This window comes from Knufia obscura (assembly GCF_036327395.1).
Source record: "Knufia obscura strain CCFEE 5817 isolate CBS 148926 chromosome Unknown scaffold_8, whole genome shotgun sequence".
NCBI lineage: Eukaryota > Fungi > Ascomycota > Eurotiomycetes > Chaetothyriales > Trichomeriaceae > Knufia > Knufia obscura.
This window is the reverse complement of record NW_027042694.1, coordinates 803,986-820,451: the sequence shown is the minus strand read 5'-3', so window position 1 is coordinate 820,451 and position 16,466 is coordinate 803,986. Positions and strand designations below refer to the sequence as shown.

At 51.2% G+C, this 16,466-nt stretch overlaps 5 protein-coding genes across 5 annotated transcripts; 3 read left to right on the top strand and 2 right to left on the bottom strand.

The window, feature by feature from the left end:
* Window positions 1-419: 419 nt before the first annotated feature.
* On the top strand, window positions 420-6,095 carry CFT1 (mRNA cleavage and polyadenylation factor subunit; the record flags this gene model as incomplete). Its single annotated transcript, XM_064875543.1, has 2 exons — window positions 420-4,552; window positions 5,144-6,095. 2 exons carry the CDS (start codon window positions 420-422, stop codon window positions 6,093-6,095), a joined length of 5,085 nt encoding a protein of 1,694 aa, XP_064728808.1.
* Window positions 6,096-6,907: 812 nt separating this feature from the next.
* PMZ80_007134 (uncharacterized protein) lies at window positions 6,908-7,588 on the top strand (the record flags this gene model as incomplete). The annotated part of the gene is made up of 1 exon (XM_064875542.1): window positions 6,908-7,588. One exon carries the CDS (start codon window positions 6,908-6,910, stop codon window positions 7,586-7,588), a length of 681 nt encoding a protein of 226 aa, XP_064728807.1.
* Window positions 7,589-7,653: 65 nt separating this feature from the next.
* Window positions 7,654-9,705, bottom strand: PMZ80_007133 (uncharacterized protein; the record flags this gene model as incomplete). Its single annotated transcript, XM_064875541.1, has 1 exon — window positions 7,654-9,705. The coding sequence occupies one exon, from the start codon at window positions 9,703-9,705 to the stop codon at window positions 7,654-7,656; it is 2,052 nt and encodes a 683-aa protein (XP_064728806.1).
* Window positions 9,706-11,187: 1,482 nt separating this feature from the next.
* Window positions 11,188-12,131, bottom strand: PMZ80_007132 (uncharacterized protein; the record flags this gene model as incomplete). The annotated part of the gene is made up of 2 exons (XM_064875540.1): window positions 11,188-12,024; window positions 12,072-12,131. The coding sequence occupies 2 exons, from the start codon at window positions 12,129-12,131 to the stop codon at window positions 11,188-11,190; spliced, it is 897 nt and encodes a 298-aa protein (XP_064728805.1).
* A 534-nt stretch (window positions 12,132-12,665) lies between these two features.
* CDC5 (Cell cycle serine/threonine-protein kinase cdc5/MSD2) lies at window positions 12,666-15,782 on the top strand (the record flags this gene model as incomplete). Its single annotated transcript, XM_064875539.1, has 1 exon — window positions 12,666-15,782. One exon carries the CDS (start codon window positions 12,666-12,668, stop codon window positions 15,780-15,782), a length of 3,117 nt encoding a protein of 1,038 aa, XP_064728804.1.
* Window positions 15,783-16,466: the final 684 nt, after the last annotated feature.

Here is a 16,466-nt window from a genome sequence, read left to right as displayed (position 1 = left end):
AAGTGTAGTTCGTCGTTATCGACCTCGAGAAAGTTGGCAGTCGAGCAGATGCTGTCATAGCCCGTTGCAGGCAGCTGCGATGCATGTGCTCTTGCTTAAAACTCCACTGAAGCTGCAGCCGCTGCGGGCACCACCTGCGCCTAAAGTAGATTTATCAAAAACGCCAGGCGAGATCAACCAAGCTAGTCCGAATAGAGCTTTGCTTCTCACGTGACATTATTGAATGTTTCACCTCCATGCCCCTTCCTTTCACGATCAGGCACTGGCACTAGGCTATTGATGCACCTATCAATGTCGCTCTGTGTCATCGGCCTACAATCAGGATCTCTTCTGATCATGCATCTAGAGACATAGCGGGAGACTTATTGTCACAAACACAACCTTCTGATCTCTCATGATCAAGTAATCCTACGGTCGATATGCAGTGCTACTCTGAACTGCTGCCGCCATCTGGCGTTACCAACAGTGTGCGAGCAGCCTTCACATCAGCAAATGCGACCAATTTGGTAGTCGCGAAGACATCATTGCTGCAAATATTCGACTTCAGGGTTTCTGATGAATCCGAAGAGGCCAAGCTTGTCCTTGTGTGCGAATATGCCCTTCAAGGCACTATATCTGCTCTAGGGACAGTTCATCCGCTGAAATCAAAAAGCGGTGGTGATGCTCTGCTCATAGCTTTTCGAGATGCGAAGCTGAGTTTGATTGAATGGGATCCAAGTCAACATAGCATATCTACCATCTCAATACATTATTACGAGAACCATGATTTGTTACTTTGTCCTTGGGGCCCTGATCTCAAAGACTGTGTCAGTCATCTTACCATCGATCCCAGTAGTCGGTGTGCCGCTTTCAACTTCAATGTTAACAGCCTTGCCATTATTCCGTTCCATCACGAAAACGATGACCTGGAAATGGACGATGGCTTCGATGACCTTGACGACGAAAAGCCAGACAGATCACCTACGAAACAACTCAACGGCGACACACACCACGGAGATAAGCTGTATGCACCCTCTTTTGTTCTGCCGATGACGGCTCTGGACCCTGGTCTCTTGCATCCAGTCGCCATGACTTTCTTATACGAATACCGTGAGCCAACAATTGGCGTGCTATATTCAACTCTTGCCGCCTCGATGAACACGACACCGGAGCGAAGAGACGTTTTAGCATATGCTGTATACACTCTTGATATTGATCAGAAGGCTTCCACTACGTTGCTGTCTGTTACCAAACTACCTAACGATTTGCAACAAGTCGTGGCTGTGCCTGCACCTGTTGGTGGCACATTACTGGTTGGCGGCAACGAGCTCATACACATTGATCAAGGAGGAAGAGCAAATGCTATCAGTGTCAATGAGTTTTCGAAAGAATTCTCGTCCTTCCCAATGGCAGACCAATCAGATCTTGAGCTCCGCCTCGAAGGTTGCCAAGTCCAGTGTCTTGAATCAACCAGCAATGATATGTTACTCGTGCTGAACGATGGCCAGTTCATTGTATTGTCCTTCCGTATGGATGGTCGATCCGTATCAGGATTGTCAGTGCAGCGGATCGACGAATCCTGGACTTCAAAGGTGTTCAAGGCTCGCTGCTCGGCTATCACTGGCTTGGCTCAGGGACATCTGTTCCTTGGGAGCGAGGAAGCAGATTCTGTAGTTATCAGCACCTCGCGAAGAGCCGCTCCCCTCAAACGAGTAGCCTCTCGTGCTTTCCTGGATGACACCAATGGAGAAATCAATATCGATGAGGAAGACGAGGATGACGACGACGATCTTTACGCCGACAGCAAAGTGAACGGGAACAACCAACAGGGCTCATTTGAGGGTAGTAACATCGTCCTGAAGGATCGCATACACTCAATTGCACCCTTGCAGGACATCACACTGGGCAGGCCTCAGAAACGAAAGCGTGAAAATGACGATGAACCAGAAGCCACCACGGCCGACCTCAACCGTCTCGAGCTTGTGGCTTCAAGCAACAGCGGTGGCAATGGATCGCTGGCATTTTTGTCACGGTCACTTAAGCCAAAAGTAGTGAAGACGTTCAAGCGGGACCATGCGAAATCTGTTTTCGCCCTCAGCAGCGACACTTCTGAGCTGGAAGCGGACACTCGACCCTTCGATGACATGCTTGTGCTAGCTGATGGGTTGGGTTCGAGCACCAAGCAGTCTTCCTTACTGTCAATGTCAGCGATGATCGAAGAGAAGGATGGTAACGACTTCGAAAAAGGAGACTGTGCTATTGCGACGGGCAGACTCGCGACAGGGTCGCACGTTGTGGTCTACACGAAGGACGTCCGCGCTTACAACAAGGACTTTGGGCTTGATCAGATCTTCGCTATTGTCGATGAAGACGCGGATGCCACAGCCGAGGTGGTTGCGGCCACAGTCACAGACTCTCACATCTTGATCTTGAAAGACGACAACACCATCACACTCTTGAAGACCGACAAAAGTGGTGATTTGGACGAAGTCGAGCTTCCAGAGGGTATTCCGTGCGAAGACATCCTGTCGGCTTGCATCTATGAAGACAAGCATGACTTCTTCGACACGAAGCGATATGACACTAAGGCGCCTAATGCGAAAGCACAAATACTGGCGGTACTGACCAACCAGGGCTCTTTGAGCTTACATCTAGTCACGAATCTGAACGTTGAAGTATTTGGCTGTGCAGGGCTCGATTTCCTGCCTACGCAACTATCGTCTGATATGCAGATACCCAAGCACTGGCGAAACAAAGACAGTTTAGCAGAGATGAGCCTGTGTACACTGGGACCGGTCGCGCATAGCAAGCCCTACCTGTTAGTCCGGAACAAGTCCTTCGATGTCACGATCTACGAACCTTATTCGATACCAGATGTGAAAGGCACATACCGCTTCGCGAAACTTTCTTGCCACAATGGGGACGCGCGAGAGGCGTACAACGATAGAGGTGAAGAGTTATCCGGCGCCTCAAGTCGGCAGATTTTACCTTTGCACGACGTCGCTGGTATGGGTGTTGCCTTCGTTTCAGGCAAGTATCCCTCGATCATCGTGAAAACAGCTGCGAGCATGCCTCACGTTCACAAATTGGACATTGGCGCCATTTCTCATGTCAGTAGCTTCCATGATTCGTCATGCAACCGTGGATTCGTCTACACCAACGTCCAGAATGAATTGACGTTCTGCGAGATTCCGACGAGCACCATTCTGGATTTCGCAGATTGGGTCACCGACAAGGTCGAAATCGGTGATGAAGTGTCTGGGTTGACATACTATCCTCGGACTGGCTCGTATGTTCTTGCCACCTCCACCACAGCACCATTTCACTTGCCTCGTGACGACGAATGGCACCCAGAATGGGAAGAGCGAAACGAGAAAGCAACTCCGAAGTTCTTGCCTACGACACGAGCTTATTCGCTCAAACTGATCAGCTCCACTACACATTCAATCATCAGCCAGCATCACTTCGAAGCAGATGAGCAAGTGCTCTCGGTCAAGTGCATGAACCTCGAGGTAAGCGAACAGACGCATGAGCGCAAGGACCTGATCGTGGTCGGCACTGGCTTTATCAAGGGCGAGAATGTGGCTACGAGAGGGAATCTGTACCTCTTCGATATCGTCGATGTCGTGCCCCAGCCTGATATTCCCGAAACAGATCTGAAGCTCAAGCTGGTTACCAAAGAAGATGTGCGAGGCGCAGTGACGGCCATCTCGCCGATAGGCACACAAGGTTTTGTGCTGGCAGCACAAGGTCAGAAGTGTATGGTCCGTGGGCTGAGAGAAGACAATGCTATCCTACCAGTCGGATTCATGGACATGCGCTACTACGTCTCGGTCACCAAAGAGCTTGCGGGGACAGGTCTAACTATTCTTGGCGACGCTTTCGCTGGCTTGTGGTTGATGGGCTACTCGGAAGAGCCGTATAAGATGCAGCTCCTTGGTCGAGACCTCGAGAACCCATCAGTCGTGGCTGCAGAGTTCCTTCCTCAGGACAAACAGCTATACATCATCTGCTCCGATGGCAATGGCGATCTACGCATCCTCCAGTATGATCCCTGGAACCCGAAGACAGAACGAGGCAGCATCCTCTTGCACAAATCGACCTTCAACACAGGCTACCTTCCCACACTCATGACCCTCCTACCTCGCTCACCAACATCATCAGAAGCACTGGTTGCTGCCAACTCCGCCGCAGCTAACGACTCCGATTCTGAAGACGGCATGCAGGTCGAGCCTCCTGCACTTCCAACCAGTCACCAGGTCCTCATAGTCACGAAAGAGGGTGCAATTGCTTTGATTACACCCCTTTCCGAGCAAGCATATCGTCGACTGAGCACCTTGCAGACCGCCCTGACCACACAATTGGAGCAGCATTGCGGTCTCAATCCAAGAGCACATCGAGATATCGAGACAGACGGGGTTGGCGGAAGGGCGATGATCGACGGACAAGTGGTGAAGAGATGGCTGGATCAAAGTAGCCAGCATAAGTATACTTTGGCCGATCGCGTTGGTGGAACGGTGTGGGAGGTCAGAAGTGATTTGGAGGCTGTTGGCGGCGCTGGGCTCGGATATTTGTGAGCGGAGCCTGGTAAGCATTTGTCAAAAAGAGAACAAGTTTTTGGAGCTCGGGGGGGCACCAGTAACGGTCAAGAGCACGTTGAAAATCGAGCAAGTACCTGGTAGCCACTTCCTCAACCGCGTCACGGTCATGTTCTACCTAATGCATTCGAAAGCGCGAAAAAACTCTACATCTCAATGAAACGCATTCCTTGTTCTATACCGCCACTCTTCGTCGATCGGAGACGATTGCTACAACGCGTTTCCACTTCCTGGGGGACGCCATGCTCGGAATTCTAATCACGCGATGAAGCACCCATCCTGGAGCTGGGGCTCGACGCCAACTAGTGCTAGCGACAAACGTCCAGCAAAGCCTGATCATCGGCTTCGAACCGCGCTCGAGCGCGAATGTCGTCGGAACGTCTTGTAATGTCTCAGCCCTACATACAAGGTGTGTGTCATCGTCAGCTTAAACTGCTTTTCAGGTACCCATGGCTGTGCAGGTAACCTCGTCACACATCAAAGGCAAGCAAGCGCGATGAGGTCGCACAAGGACCAGAGACTGCCTCAATCGATCTCCGTTGACCGAGGAATCTGACCTGCAACAGGAACGAGCTTCCTTCTCAATCCGCATACCTCAGTCTTAATTATGGCGCCTCTGAACTATTCGTTATCGCTAACGAAACGACTTCTCCTTCTGCAAGTACCTTCGATGTGAATAAGACCTCCCTGCTCGACCCAGCCTCTTTTGCTGCGCCAATTCTTGATGCAATCCGGAAAAAGGCAGACGAGAACAGCGATGCGCTCAGCTTGATCGGTTTCATGCTCTCTGTTCTCGTTGCAATAGGACCTCTCTACAGGCTGTACGACTGGCTTCGCGCTAAACTAAGCCAATACAACAGCAGGAGATATCATGTGGAGAAAGGACGGCGTAGAGTGTACGAGTCTTCACTCCTGCCAAGAAACCAAACGGAACTCTCGTCGGAGCTGGCGAAGCGATATACGATTGATAAGCCGCCGAAATGGTGGTCGTCGTTCCACACGCAAGAGCATTGGCGGTCTTACTTGGAATCAAGCGTGTTGGTGTGGGTGGTAGAGGTAGTACAACCACTCACTCAAAAAGAGCCTTATGAACCTTTCCATGGCGATACCGCACATCCCCATGAAGCAGAGGTGCACAAGATGTGGCAACGCATTCTGACAGAGGAGCCGGACCTGAAAGTACATCAGTGTTTGCTCGCTAACCATCACTGGTTCGAGCGGCTCGGGGCGGCGATAGGCTTTACAGCAGTTATGGAGCGGCGCAAGAGGCGACGAGAAGAGCAAAAGGCGAGGAAACGAGAAGAGGAGCGTCGAAAGCAACTAGGAAGACATCAGTCAAACAGTGCTAAAGAGAAGACAGAGCATCATGGAGAGAGAGAAAGCCCTCTGGCGGCGTGGACGCAAAGCGAGGAAGCAAAATCAGACTGCGGTCGGAACATACCGGATAGGCTCCGAAGTGCTCGAGATGATATTAGAGCGGCGAGTGGAAATGGCAAGGACCTATACGAGGCCCGTTAGCAGGCTGCAATTTCGACAACATGCAGATAGACACACCACCTTCAAATTCGGTGGACCATCAGGCTATTCAACCTCTCGTTAGTAATGGGAAGAGAAAGAGCCGCAAGGCTGGGAAGTACGAACACTCGAGACAAGCCGCAAATCATGAGTCGTGTCTAGCAAATATGCAATGACAGGTCTTATGGATACAGCTCACTATCTATGACAGATCTCATCCATCTAGATTGCACAACAATGACTCTCTTGCTTCTAATCTTCATCGCAAATAGCGCGAATCTATGTTCTTAGCATCGCGTCAGCCCTGTGAGCAACAGCACCTGAATTATGTTGATCAGAAGCAACTTCGATGTGGCTCTAAGAACCCTTCTTGAGGTACATGGCCGAGCACTATGGCGTTACAGTACATTTCTCACCACAATACCATAAAGTGCGGTGCCTCACATGGCCGTTGAAGCGCGATATGAGTGCAGGACTACATGGTATCGGTCTTCTACTTCACTGCACCTCAGATCCATGCGGACACCGTCCTCTCTGGTCGCGTTTGAACCTCAAGAGGGCACGCCAGACCTCAATCTAAATTCCGACACGGCATTGCAACTCACCACGAAGCATCCACAAAACCTCGTCTCATCTTCACAAAGGCTCCTTAGCCATATTTTCACAGCCAGAACAAAGGAAGTGCAGCCAAGCATTGCGCCACACGAGCACAAAGACACTGGCCCTCTTCTGCGAGTAACAATGCCAACGTGGAATCTTCCTCAAGCACAAGCTTCTCATCTGACATCTACCCTTGACTGCCACTCTCAATCAATATGCCTCGGCTTCGCAAACGACCAGCGCCCCTCGCCAACACCTTTTCGAAACCTTCATTCACAAAGACGCTCTTCAGTCCCTTCTTCAAATTATCTCCACGACTCCGCGATGAGCCCGCCAATGTTCAAGCCGATCCAAATACACTGACCAGTCCTTCCGTGCCGACAACCGACGACCGCGCCGCTCACTCGAAAAAGGCTTGGCTCCGCGAAGTCTACAGCGCAACAGATGCCACGTCCACCATGTTCGGATATCGAAATGTGAACGTTCGCGCTATCCACGTCTGTCGCTCTCTGAATGCACCACAGGACAATCAGGAGGGCACCGAGGCCGTGGCAGATGTGAAGGATATGTTTCTTAGGTCCCAACCAGACATTACCGACTCCAGCACCAGCACGACAGATATCTACGTCGACCGGTTTGTAAACAGCAAGAACGAACCCATCAACGATGACGCGTGGGTAGTCGAGACGGCGAGCAGTATCGTCACGCTCATTGGTGTGTTGGCTAGGAAAGGAGTCGCGATGAATGTGCTAGGCTTGCTGGAGTTGCTGTGCATGGGGAGTAAAGGCCAGGACAAGGCAATCGCGGAGCAAAGGAAACTGTATCTGGATCTGGTGGAGTTTGAATTAAGGAGGATGTTCGATGTTGCTGTGTTGAATGGGTCGGAGGTATGGTAGGGGCTGGTATCTACTGCATATGGTCACAACAACGAAATTAGTGATTAGTATTATGTACGTGTAATTCATCCATATTTATGCCCCCCATCTATCCTCCTACATCTCTCTTTGTCCCTTTTACTCATTGTCTTCCATATCACGTCTCTCACCTCACTGCCTACCTTCTCGATCGCGTCCATGGCCCACAGCACATCCAAATGCTCGTACTCATCTATAACCTTCGAGTGTACAACATTCACATATGGTTCTCGCCCTCGCTCGAACCGTCTAAGCAATCTCCTCCCATCAACAAGATCATCGCTCCCAGCAACCCACAGCGCAAAAGGCGGCGCACGCTTATCATACCACGCTGTTCTGCCCTTATCATCCTTACCCGCATTCTTCTCCTCGCGACCCTCATCTTGAGCTTCACGATCTCGTTCAGGGCTCTCGTCTTCTTCCTCCTCATGGAAATTCTCCTCCCTCGTAGATAGAACGCATTTATGCTTCGCGAAGCACTCTCTTCCCAGCCACCACCTCATCGACTCAGAACTAACATACACAGGCGAGAACTGGAAGAACCTATCCCTCAATCCACGATCCCATCTTTCATCAGACCAGTTAAACAGAAATCCAAACACCTTGTACCCCATGAAACCATATAGCTTCGCAGGAAGCCTAGCATGCATAAACATCATAAGCGGTATAAACGCATGAATCCCAAAGAAAATCCTGAACATCCCCGGCGAAATAACCCGCATGAACTTAAAGTACATCTTTCCAATCAGCGGACCAGCATAAACGGCCGGCGCAAGTGCGCAGAAAACGCTAATCTTCTCGCCTAGGTCGGGCCGCTGTTCTTTGGCAAGCGCGACGAACGTCTGTGTTGTACCCTGGGAATGAGCGACTAGACCTAGCTTGTCGACGCCGGTTTCGCCGAGGACCCTCGAGATTAGGGCTGGTAGATCCATGACGCCCATTTGGCGGATGTTCCAGGCCCACATTCGGGGATCGGTGTATTTGAGGAGGGTGTGTTGGGGGTTGAAGCCGCATCTGTTGTTGCCCAGCCAGACATCGTAGCCCGCTTTGTGGAGGTAGAATGCTAGGCTGTCGTCGTCGTTGCAGCAGTATGCGCCTGCGGACTGGAGGAGACCGTGGATTAGGAGGACGGGGTATCGCTTCTGACCCTCTGGTATCGGCTGTGGCTCGTTGCTTTCGGATTTGAAGATCTCGGGACCGTGTTCGGCTTTCTCTTTGGAAGTGCTCGGCCGCTGCTCTGTGGGATCATAGACATGCCAGAGGTCAATGATGAAGCCATCTTCTGTCTGCACTTTGAACTTCTCCATTTCTAGCCCGACTCTCCGGGCATAGTACTTGCCGTCGCAAAGGAGCTTGTCGGGACCGCCTTCGAGAGGAGTGTACTGAGTGTGTGGTGCCGGACTTGGTTCGCTCGCACGTGTGTCGGATGACTTGCTCCTTCTCTTCGCTTGTCGTCTTTTCTCGGACCACTGGCGCTCCTCCTGTTTCCTGGTTGCGGCTCTAGCTTTCTCCTCCTCGTTAAATGGTCTTTGTGCGTCGGGATCGCGAAAAGTCAGCAGCTTCCATAGCTTGGAAAGAATCGGTGGTATCGATGTGAAGAGGGCGCCTAATACAATCACTAGGAGAAATCCGGTTGATAGAAAGAAGGATGTTATACGAAATAGCAGACAATGGGCATTTCTGAGTAACGAAGGAGGTCCGTAGAGTGGCAGAGGTGGGAACAGAGGATGTGTACGCAGAGGCGCGATGGCTAGATCGAGGTTGTCGTCTTGCGCAGACGCATCGTGTTCGTCTTCTGTTTCTCTCTTGATATGTCTCTTGCTGCTATCTTGCTTCGCACTGGGAGCCGGCAACGTTCTTCCGCCCGCCTTTGCTTTTAGCACGTTGAGTTTGTGTGCTTCCTGTAGTGGTACTGCAGGCAAACGGTTGCCATCTTGCGTCTCAATTACAGGGTCGAGTGGTGTTATAAACTTCGCTCGGACAGCATGGCCGTCGTGATGGCGCTGGTTTGTATCGGATTCTCCTAGCGACAATTGCTCCGACAAGTCGGCATAATCAGTAGCAGCTTCTGGAGCCGTGGCCACTTGTGTCCGTGTCATCAGGAACCACGACTTTCCTTTGTGCAATCGCTTTGTATGTTTGAGGCATAAGAGTAAACTTGGGAGGCAGTAGCAATGGTAGGGTCAATGGCGGGTGAGCGTTCTCTTCACGAAGCATGTGCGCAAAACGCCAAAAGAAAGATTGCGAAAAGCTGGAAAGCAAAGACATGGGTTTCTGTGGTCGCAATTGTAAACCCGTTGAGGCTCATCCCCGAACCAGAAGGCGCATGCTAGCGAACAACTTGAACTGCGCATTGGGGCGCTTACCTGGCAACCAGTGGTGTTGATCAAATCGCAATTTGAGCACACCTTGATTATCGGCTTATCGAGCCATGAGTCGCCTAAATGGTATCAAGCGAGGGTACCAATTTCTCGCGAATCAGCCGGAACCCTGCTAGCCGTAAACATTCCGTCATGGACTTTCCAGCACAGGTACGCCTATGACGTTGTACCAAGACACCCAGAGATCTGCGCAGTCGTGCTCGTGCAATGTAGTTTCACATGCTTATGCCAACTGATATGTCGTGCAAGCTGTTGTACTTGTGTCAAATAATAGTAAGAAGTATGGTAGAAATAACTGCACCTGCACTTTGATGGAAACAGGCTTCACATTCACCAGTCCCGTCAGCCGATGATCGCGCCTGGGTCCCGCCTGCAACAAAGACTTAACTGCGCGGGCTAAAGCTCAGAGTCTTTTGTTCTTGCTCCGAATATCCAATGAGATCCGCAGCATGTGAAAGTCGCTCCTCTGTTGCTAGACATCTGTTACCGCTGACGGTGCGCCAGCCAGGTTGCTTCATAATGTCGTGATCGAGGACGTAGTTGTCTAGCAACAGGTTTCAGATATCTCCTCATTCGTGGTCGCCCGTGCTCGCGCCACAGCATCTGGAGATTCATGAAACGCGTCTGGTATGTAGCGATCAAAAACTCCGACGAGGCACGCGCGTGGCTCGGGGCACTCCACGTGCTTGGGCCAGATAAAGATCCAGGCGAGGGCGTGGACTTGATGGTGAGGTAGCTGGAGGTGACTGATCCTTGAGCATGAGGAAGAACACAACGCCACGTTCTCTGGCCTAAGAACCAGCAGCAGGGCCAAGAGCAAGCTGACTTCACCTCAGTCCATTTTGCCAAGACGTATTGTCGAAGCCATATAGATATGGCTAAAGGCCTGCGCTTGTGGGATACCAACCTGGTGCATAGGTAGCAGAAACAGGTTTCGACCTGGCGATGTTTCCACCATTCCTCATTCCCTGCGAACAGTACCATTAGATGCCATTAGCAGTCGGACTTGTAGACTGAAAGTGCGCGGTTAGCCACATGGTGCAGGCAGGTGTAGCCAGTCCTGATGTGCAGCTTTGATCTCTATGAGGGGCCGAAATGGCATCTGGAAGCTGGGTTTTACTAGCAGTTCTGTGCTAGCTGAAGTCGAGTCGTAACACGTTGAAAGAGTGGAGACTTCTGTTGTACAGATCGCAAATACTCTCAAGTCTTTTTCGGTGCCTTGGATGAACCTGCAGCTTCGGCTTGCTCGGCCTCACGCAGCTTACGCTTCTTCTCGAGAGCTTCATCAGCTTGCTTCAGAAGCTTCTCGGCTGGACCAGGAGAGTTAGTGGCCAGGGCTTCCTTGGCTTCCTTGTCCGGTTCGTCCTTAGAAAAGACTGAGGTGATATTGGAAAGCCAACCTTTCGGCTTCTCGATCTCGTTTTCGTCGTCCTTGTCTTCTTTGACCATTTCATACACCTCGGCCGGCAAGATCTTGTAGGATTTGGCAATCTCAGCATTGGTAATACCCTTTTCTTTTGCACGCAACCTGAGTACTTCTCGTTCCAACTGTATCAGAGCCTGTCTTGCAGCCTTGTTTTCTTCTTCGAGATCACCGAGCTGTTCAGCTACTCTGTCGCGTCTGTTTCTCTCCTTCCGGCCGGACCTCCATGACTCGAAGATAATCAGGCTAGCGGCAACGCCGAAGAGAAAGGTCTCACTGATGAAGTTGGCACCAGTCTCGATGGCCTTGGTTTCGGACAGAGGCTTGATCTTTGGTTTTGGAGGATGTTTCTCTTTCTCTTCAGAAGTTTTCTCCTTAGTAGCCTGTGCTTCTTCTGCTTTTGCCTGCGCTTCAGTCTTCACGGTCGGGATTTCAGCCTTCCTTTTCTCGGCTTCCCTTTTCGCCGCTTCTCGCGCCGCCTGCTTCTCGAGAACAGCAGCATCTTGCAGCAAGCCTATCCTCCAGCGCATGTCCACTCGGTGGAGTGTCTGTGCAAAAGATACACATGTTTGCTTGAAACCTGGATGCTCTCGCGCTTGCCGTTTGATGTAGTTCTGGGTCCTGTTAGAGCCTATAGGAACGCTTCGACAGCAGTACTGACAGCGATGGGCTTGGAAAAGGTTCTTATAGCAAGTGAGGTGAATTTCAAAGCTAATGACATTTCGTGTTACCAAAGCTCAGATGGATGTCTGCAAAAACCTGTCCCGCAAGAAGGGACAGAGACCTTACAAGGCTGACAACTTAACAAGAAGGCGACAATATATACAAGGATCGAACTTCATAGCCAGAATTAGAGCACTATTGAGCCATAGCTGGTACGCATTTGATGACCCATAATGCCTCAAAGCCATGCACCTGAACTGTTACCGAGTACTACAGTACAGTAAGGCACCCAGGCGCGACAACCGATGTTTCGGGCGCGGAAAGAGCTCGGTCGGATGACATAATTAGCGCCGAGTCGTGGTTGCTGTGCCGACCTTCGAAACATTTTGGCCGATGCTCTGAGCACGAGACTGACGACCCATCGTGTTGCGTTGTTGGCAATTTGGTTGCTGCTTAGCATTTGAATTATTCCACTTTGGAGGAGCCTTCTCGTCGACTGACCTGCAGCAACTGCCTCTATGCCGCCAACATCGTGACCACACCTCACCCTCCTCCCAACCGAAACCCCAGCACCGACAATAAACAATCACCCATGCCACCGTCAGCAATCCGCGAAGCCCACATGGAAGTCCTGTCGCCTCGATCAGCGAATGTACCAGTCAAGCCGAGGCCGAATATGCAAAAGCCCACAGAAAAGGCTCGCCCTCGACCTGAAGAGAAGCCAGCAAATCCCGACAGAATAGACGACAGATGGCGCCCACCAGTGACCGTCACCGAACCCGGTCCATCCCCTCAGACATACATGGTAGGCAGAAAACTAGGGAAGGGTGGATTCGCAGTATGCTTCGAAGGCAGAACACAGAGCACATCTGAAGTTTTTGCGCTTAAAGTGGTCAAGGCCAAGGTCGAGCAGAAGAAGATGATGGAGAAATTCAGGACGGAAATGCAAATACATGCTAAGATGCAACACCCAAACATCGTCGAGTTCTATCGAGCCTTCTCCATCGAGGCTCACACCTATGTTGTACTCGAGATGTGTGAGAATGGTAGTCTGACGGACATGGTCAAGGCACGTTCATGCCTAAGCTTGCCCGAAGTACGGCGCTTCATGGTTCAAATATGCGGCGGAGTGAAATACATGCACAAAAGGAATGTGATACACCGAGATCTCAAAATGGGGAACATCTTCCTCGATGCGAGCATGAACATCAAGATCGGTGACTTCGGTCTGGCGGCTGTGTTGGCTGACGAGCAGGATCGGAGGACAACACTTTGTGGAACACCAAACTACATTGCTCCAGAGATTCTTAGCAAGTCTGGTGCAAGGGGACATGACAGCAAGGTAGACGTATGGGCGATAGGAATCATCTGTTATGCCATGCTGATGGGCACACCTCCCTTCCAGTCGAAAACGCAACAAGAAATCTACTCGAAGCTGAAGAATTTGGACTACGAATGGAAAGTCGACAGCAAGAACTACATCCCTGAGGATGCGAAGGACTTCGTTGCAGCCTGTCTGAATCTGGTTGCTACGAACAGACCGGAAATGGATGATCTGGTCGAATACGACTTCTTCAAGACCGGCGTGATCGCTCCTGTGCTTGGGAGGGAGACCATGCGAGCAAAGCCGACATGGTTGCTGGAGGCTGATCCGCGAGGCGACCGCGTAAGAGGAGGAGTTGGTGTTGAGCACGCGGTCATATGTGCGGAGAGTGGTGTCGGTCGTGCAGCTGATGGAAAGTACAGACCATCCGCAGGCGAGAAAGGGGAGGTGTCAGCTCTGGTAGAGATTGAAGCAGAGAACAGAAAGGGATGCGCTCCGGTGACTCCTTTGCCCGAGGGTGTTCTCTACAGACAATTCACCGACCCGGAGCCGCAGCGTGCTGCTTTCCAAAAGTCAGTAGCAGCTCGACCCAGAAGCAAGAAGCCAATGGATGAAGCACGAGAGATACTATCTGGCGTGGCAAGTAGACCTGCAATTGTTGGTGCCGAAAGACTGCACTCTGCCGCTAGGCCAGTACAAAGCTACGCCGCGCAGCAGAGACAACAAGCAGCACCAGCTCGGTCACAAGCGCCGACTAAAGCGCCTGTGGTGGATGAGTTGATGGAGGGTGAGCCGTTCAAGCCACAAACCGAAAACAAAGGCCTTCTCAGAGCCCGCCCCGTACGATCGGCTAGTACACGATCCGTCCAGGCTGGTACCGAGAGTAACGTGCCAACAAGGTCGAGTGCCCGACTCAACCAGCTTGATGCCTTGTCCGACCAGCTGCAACGAGATGTTGATAAAATCAGCAAGAACCAAGAGCCGAAGCCTGTAGCAGAGACCGGTACGCTACGCTCGAGAGGCATTCCACGACCAAGAAGCGTGGCTCAAGAACGAAAGCTAGAACGGCCTATATCATCGTTGTCTAATAGCTCATCAGATGACAAGCCACGAAAACCACTCCGCCCAGCCACTGTGAACGTTGAACCAAAGCCAAAGACTACTACAACCGTATCTCTTGCTGAAGTGGAAAATGAGTTTGCGAAAGGCATGATTCTGGATGAAGCACCTGCGCTACCGTCAAGGAGAATCTTTAAGCCTAGAATGGTGGAGAACAAGGACACGTTCACAAGAGTACACGGGACATCTCACACGCATATCATGCGGTCCTTGCGAGACCTGCATGCCAGCTTGGGCTCGACAAAGGAGAAAACATCGTCCAGCAAGTCACAATTGCAGTCACTGCAGCCCTACCCGCGGGTCGAAAAATGGGTTGACTATGCTACCAAACATGGCATTGCATATCTGCTTACCGACGGCTCACTGGGCATGATTCTCAAATCTCGTGAAGAAGACTCAAAGGCATCCTCATGCATCGTCGTTCGTCATGCCAAGCGCCATACCGAGCTGCGAGCACGAGGCAAGGAGCACCAATACGTGCCACAAGGACCCAGCGTCAGCGACATTGAGTTCTACGAGCAGACCGATCCTACTGAGCCCACGCGACGTCTTGATGTACCAGCAAGTACGTTCAAGCTCGACCTCGAATCACATAGCTCTCAATCAGCGGCAGCGAATGCCTTACTTTCTGGTCTTCGTGGCGCTGAATCACAGCGTCTGAAGGAAGTTGGCCTGTTGGACAAGTTCGGAAAATACATGCACAAGCAGATGGGCTCGTCAGATAGCTCAACTCCACAGCAAGATGAGGAAGCCGTCGGACACCTAATCCACTTCTACCAACGCCTCGGCAATGTAGGCGCATGGCGCTTCGCTGATGGTGGTATCCAGTTCAACTTTCCAGATCATACCAAAATCGTAGTGTACCAAGGTTTTGACAGTCTTAGTGAGGCTGAGACACTGGTAGACTTGATCTATCTCGAGCCCAGAGATGCAAAGGATATGGCGAGCTATGGGCAGATTACGCATGAAGCACTCGAAAGGAGAGACCTGAAGACTTTCAGATTGAGTGATATTCAGCGGCAGAGCGGGCTGAGGAGGTCAGAAATGGAGATCATCCGAACGAATGAAATCGCTGAGAAGCTCGATTGGATACGGGCTGTCATTGGGTGTTGGATCAAAGAGGGCGGACTTGGCTGGACTGGAGAGGAGAGACTTGGTTGGTCTGGGCTGCAGGAGCGCAGGGAGGATAAGAAGGTCAAGCTCCAGTGGGTGACAGTTGGGAGACCGGGTGGTGATGCGGAGGTGGCTAAGGATGAGAAGAAATGATTTGCTTTTCTTGAAAGAGCATCGTGCTGGTTGTTTGGCGTATCGGGGTCAGTGACACGTTTCGACGATGCATGATTTCGAAAGGTATCGAGGACGATCCTGTTTGGCATCAAGGAGTTCCTCGAGAGAAAAGTGGGGTGTGATAACAGTCGCACTAGACGTACAAGCAAGTGAAATATTCAAGAGACATCATCGTACACACCGTCCTCGATGTCGTGAATTTAGCACCATTGGGTTGTCGCGCAAAGCAAATCAGATATGAGTACCTACCTGCGGAGTAGGTAGATATGCACCGACACATAACCTTCGGCAGGCGCGTTGGTGTTTGATGGCGTGTCTCGGCTAAGTTACCACATGTAATATCTGGGGCAAGTAGAAAAACTCCTGGGGTTTCCGTCATGAATCCTTGAACCTTTCCCACCAATGCCCAAGCCAGTAGCCAATTCTTTGCTCCGTATGGGGTTGAACTTCATCTGCAGCTATTACTGGCCTCTTGGGAGTCTTACCTCTTTCCACATACCTCTGAAGGCATGCATCGTGAGCGTACATCATGTACTCACGAATCCTGTCTTCATGTACTGCATATCTCGATTCATTACTCTCATGTTGCAAGACCAAGGTGCCTATCGCAATAGACGTCGGCAAATGTCATTGGATAGCCGAACAGCAAAAGAAACACAGGTA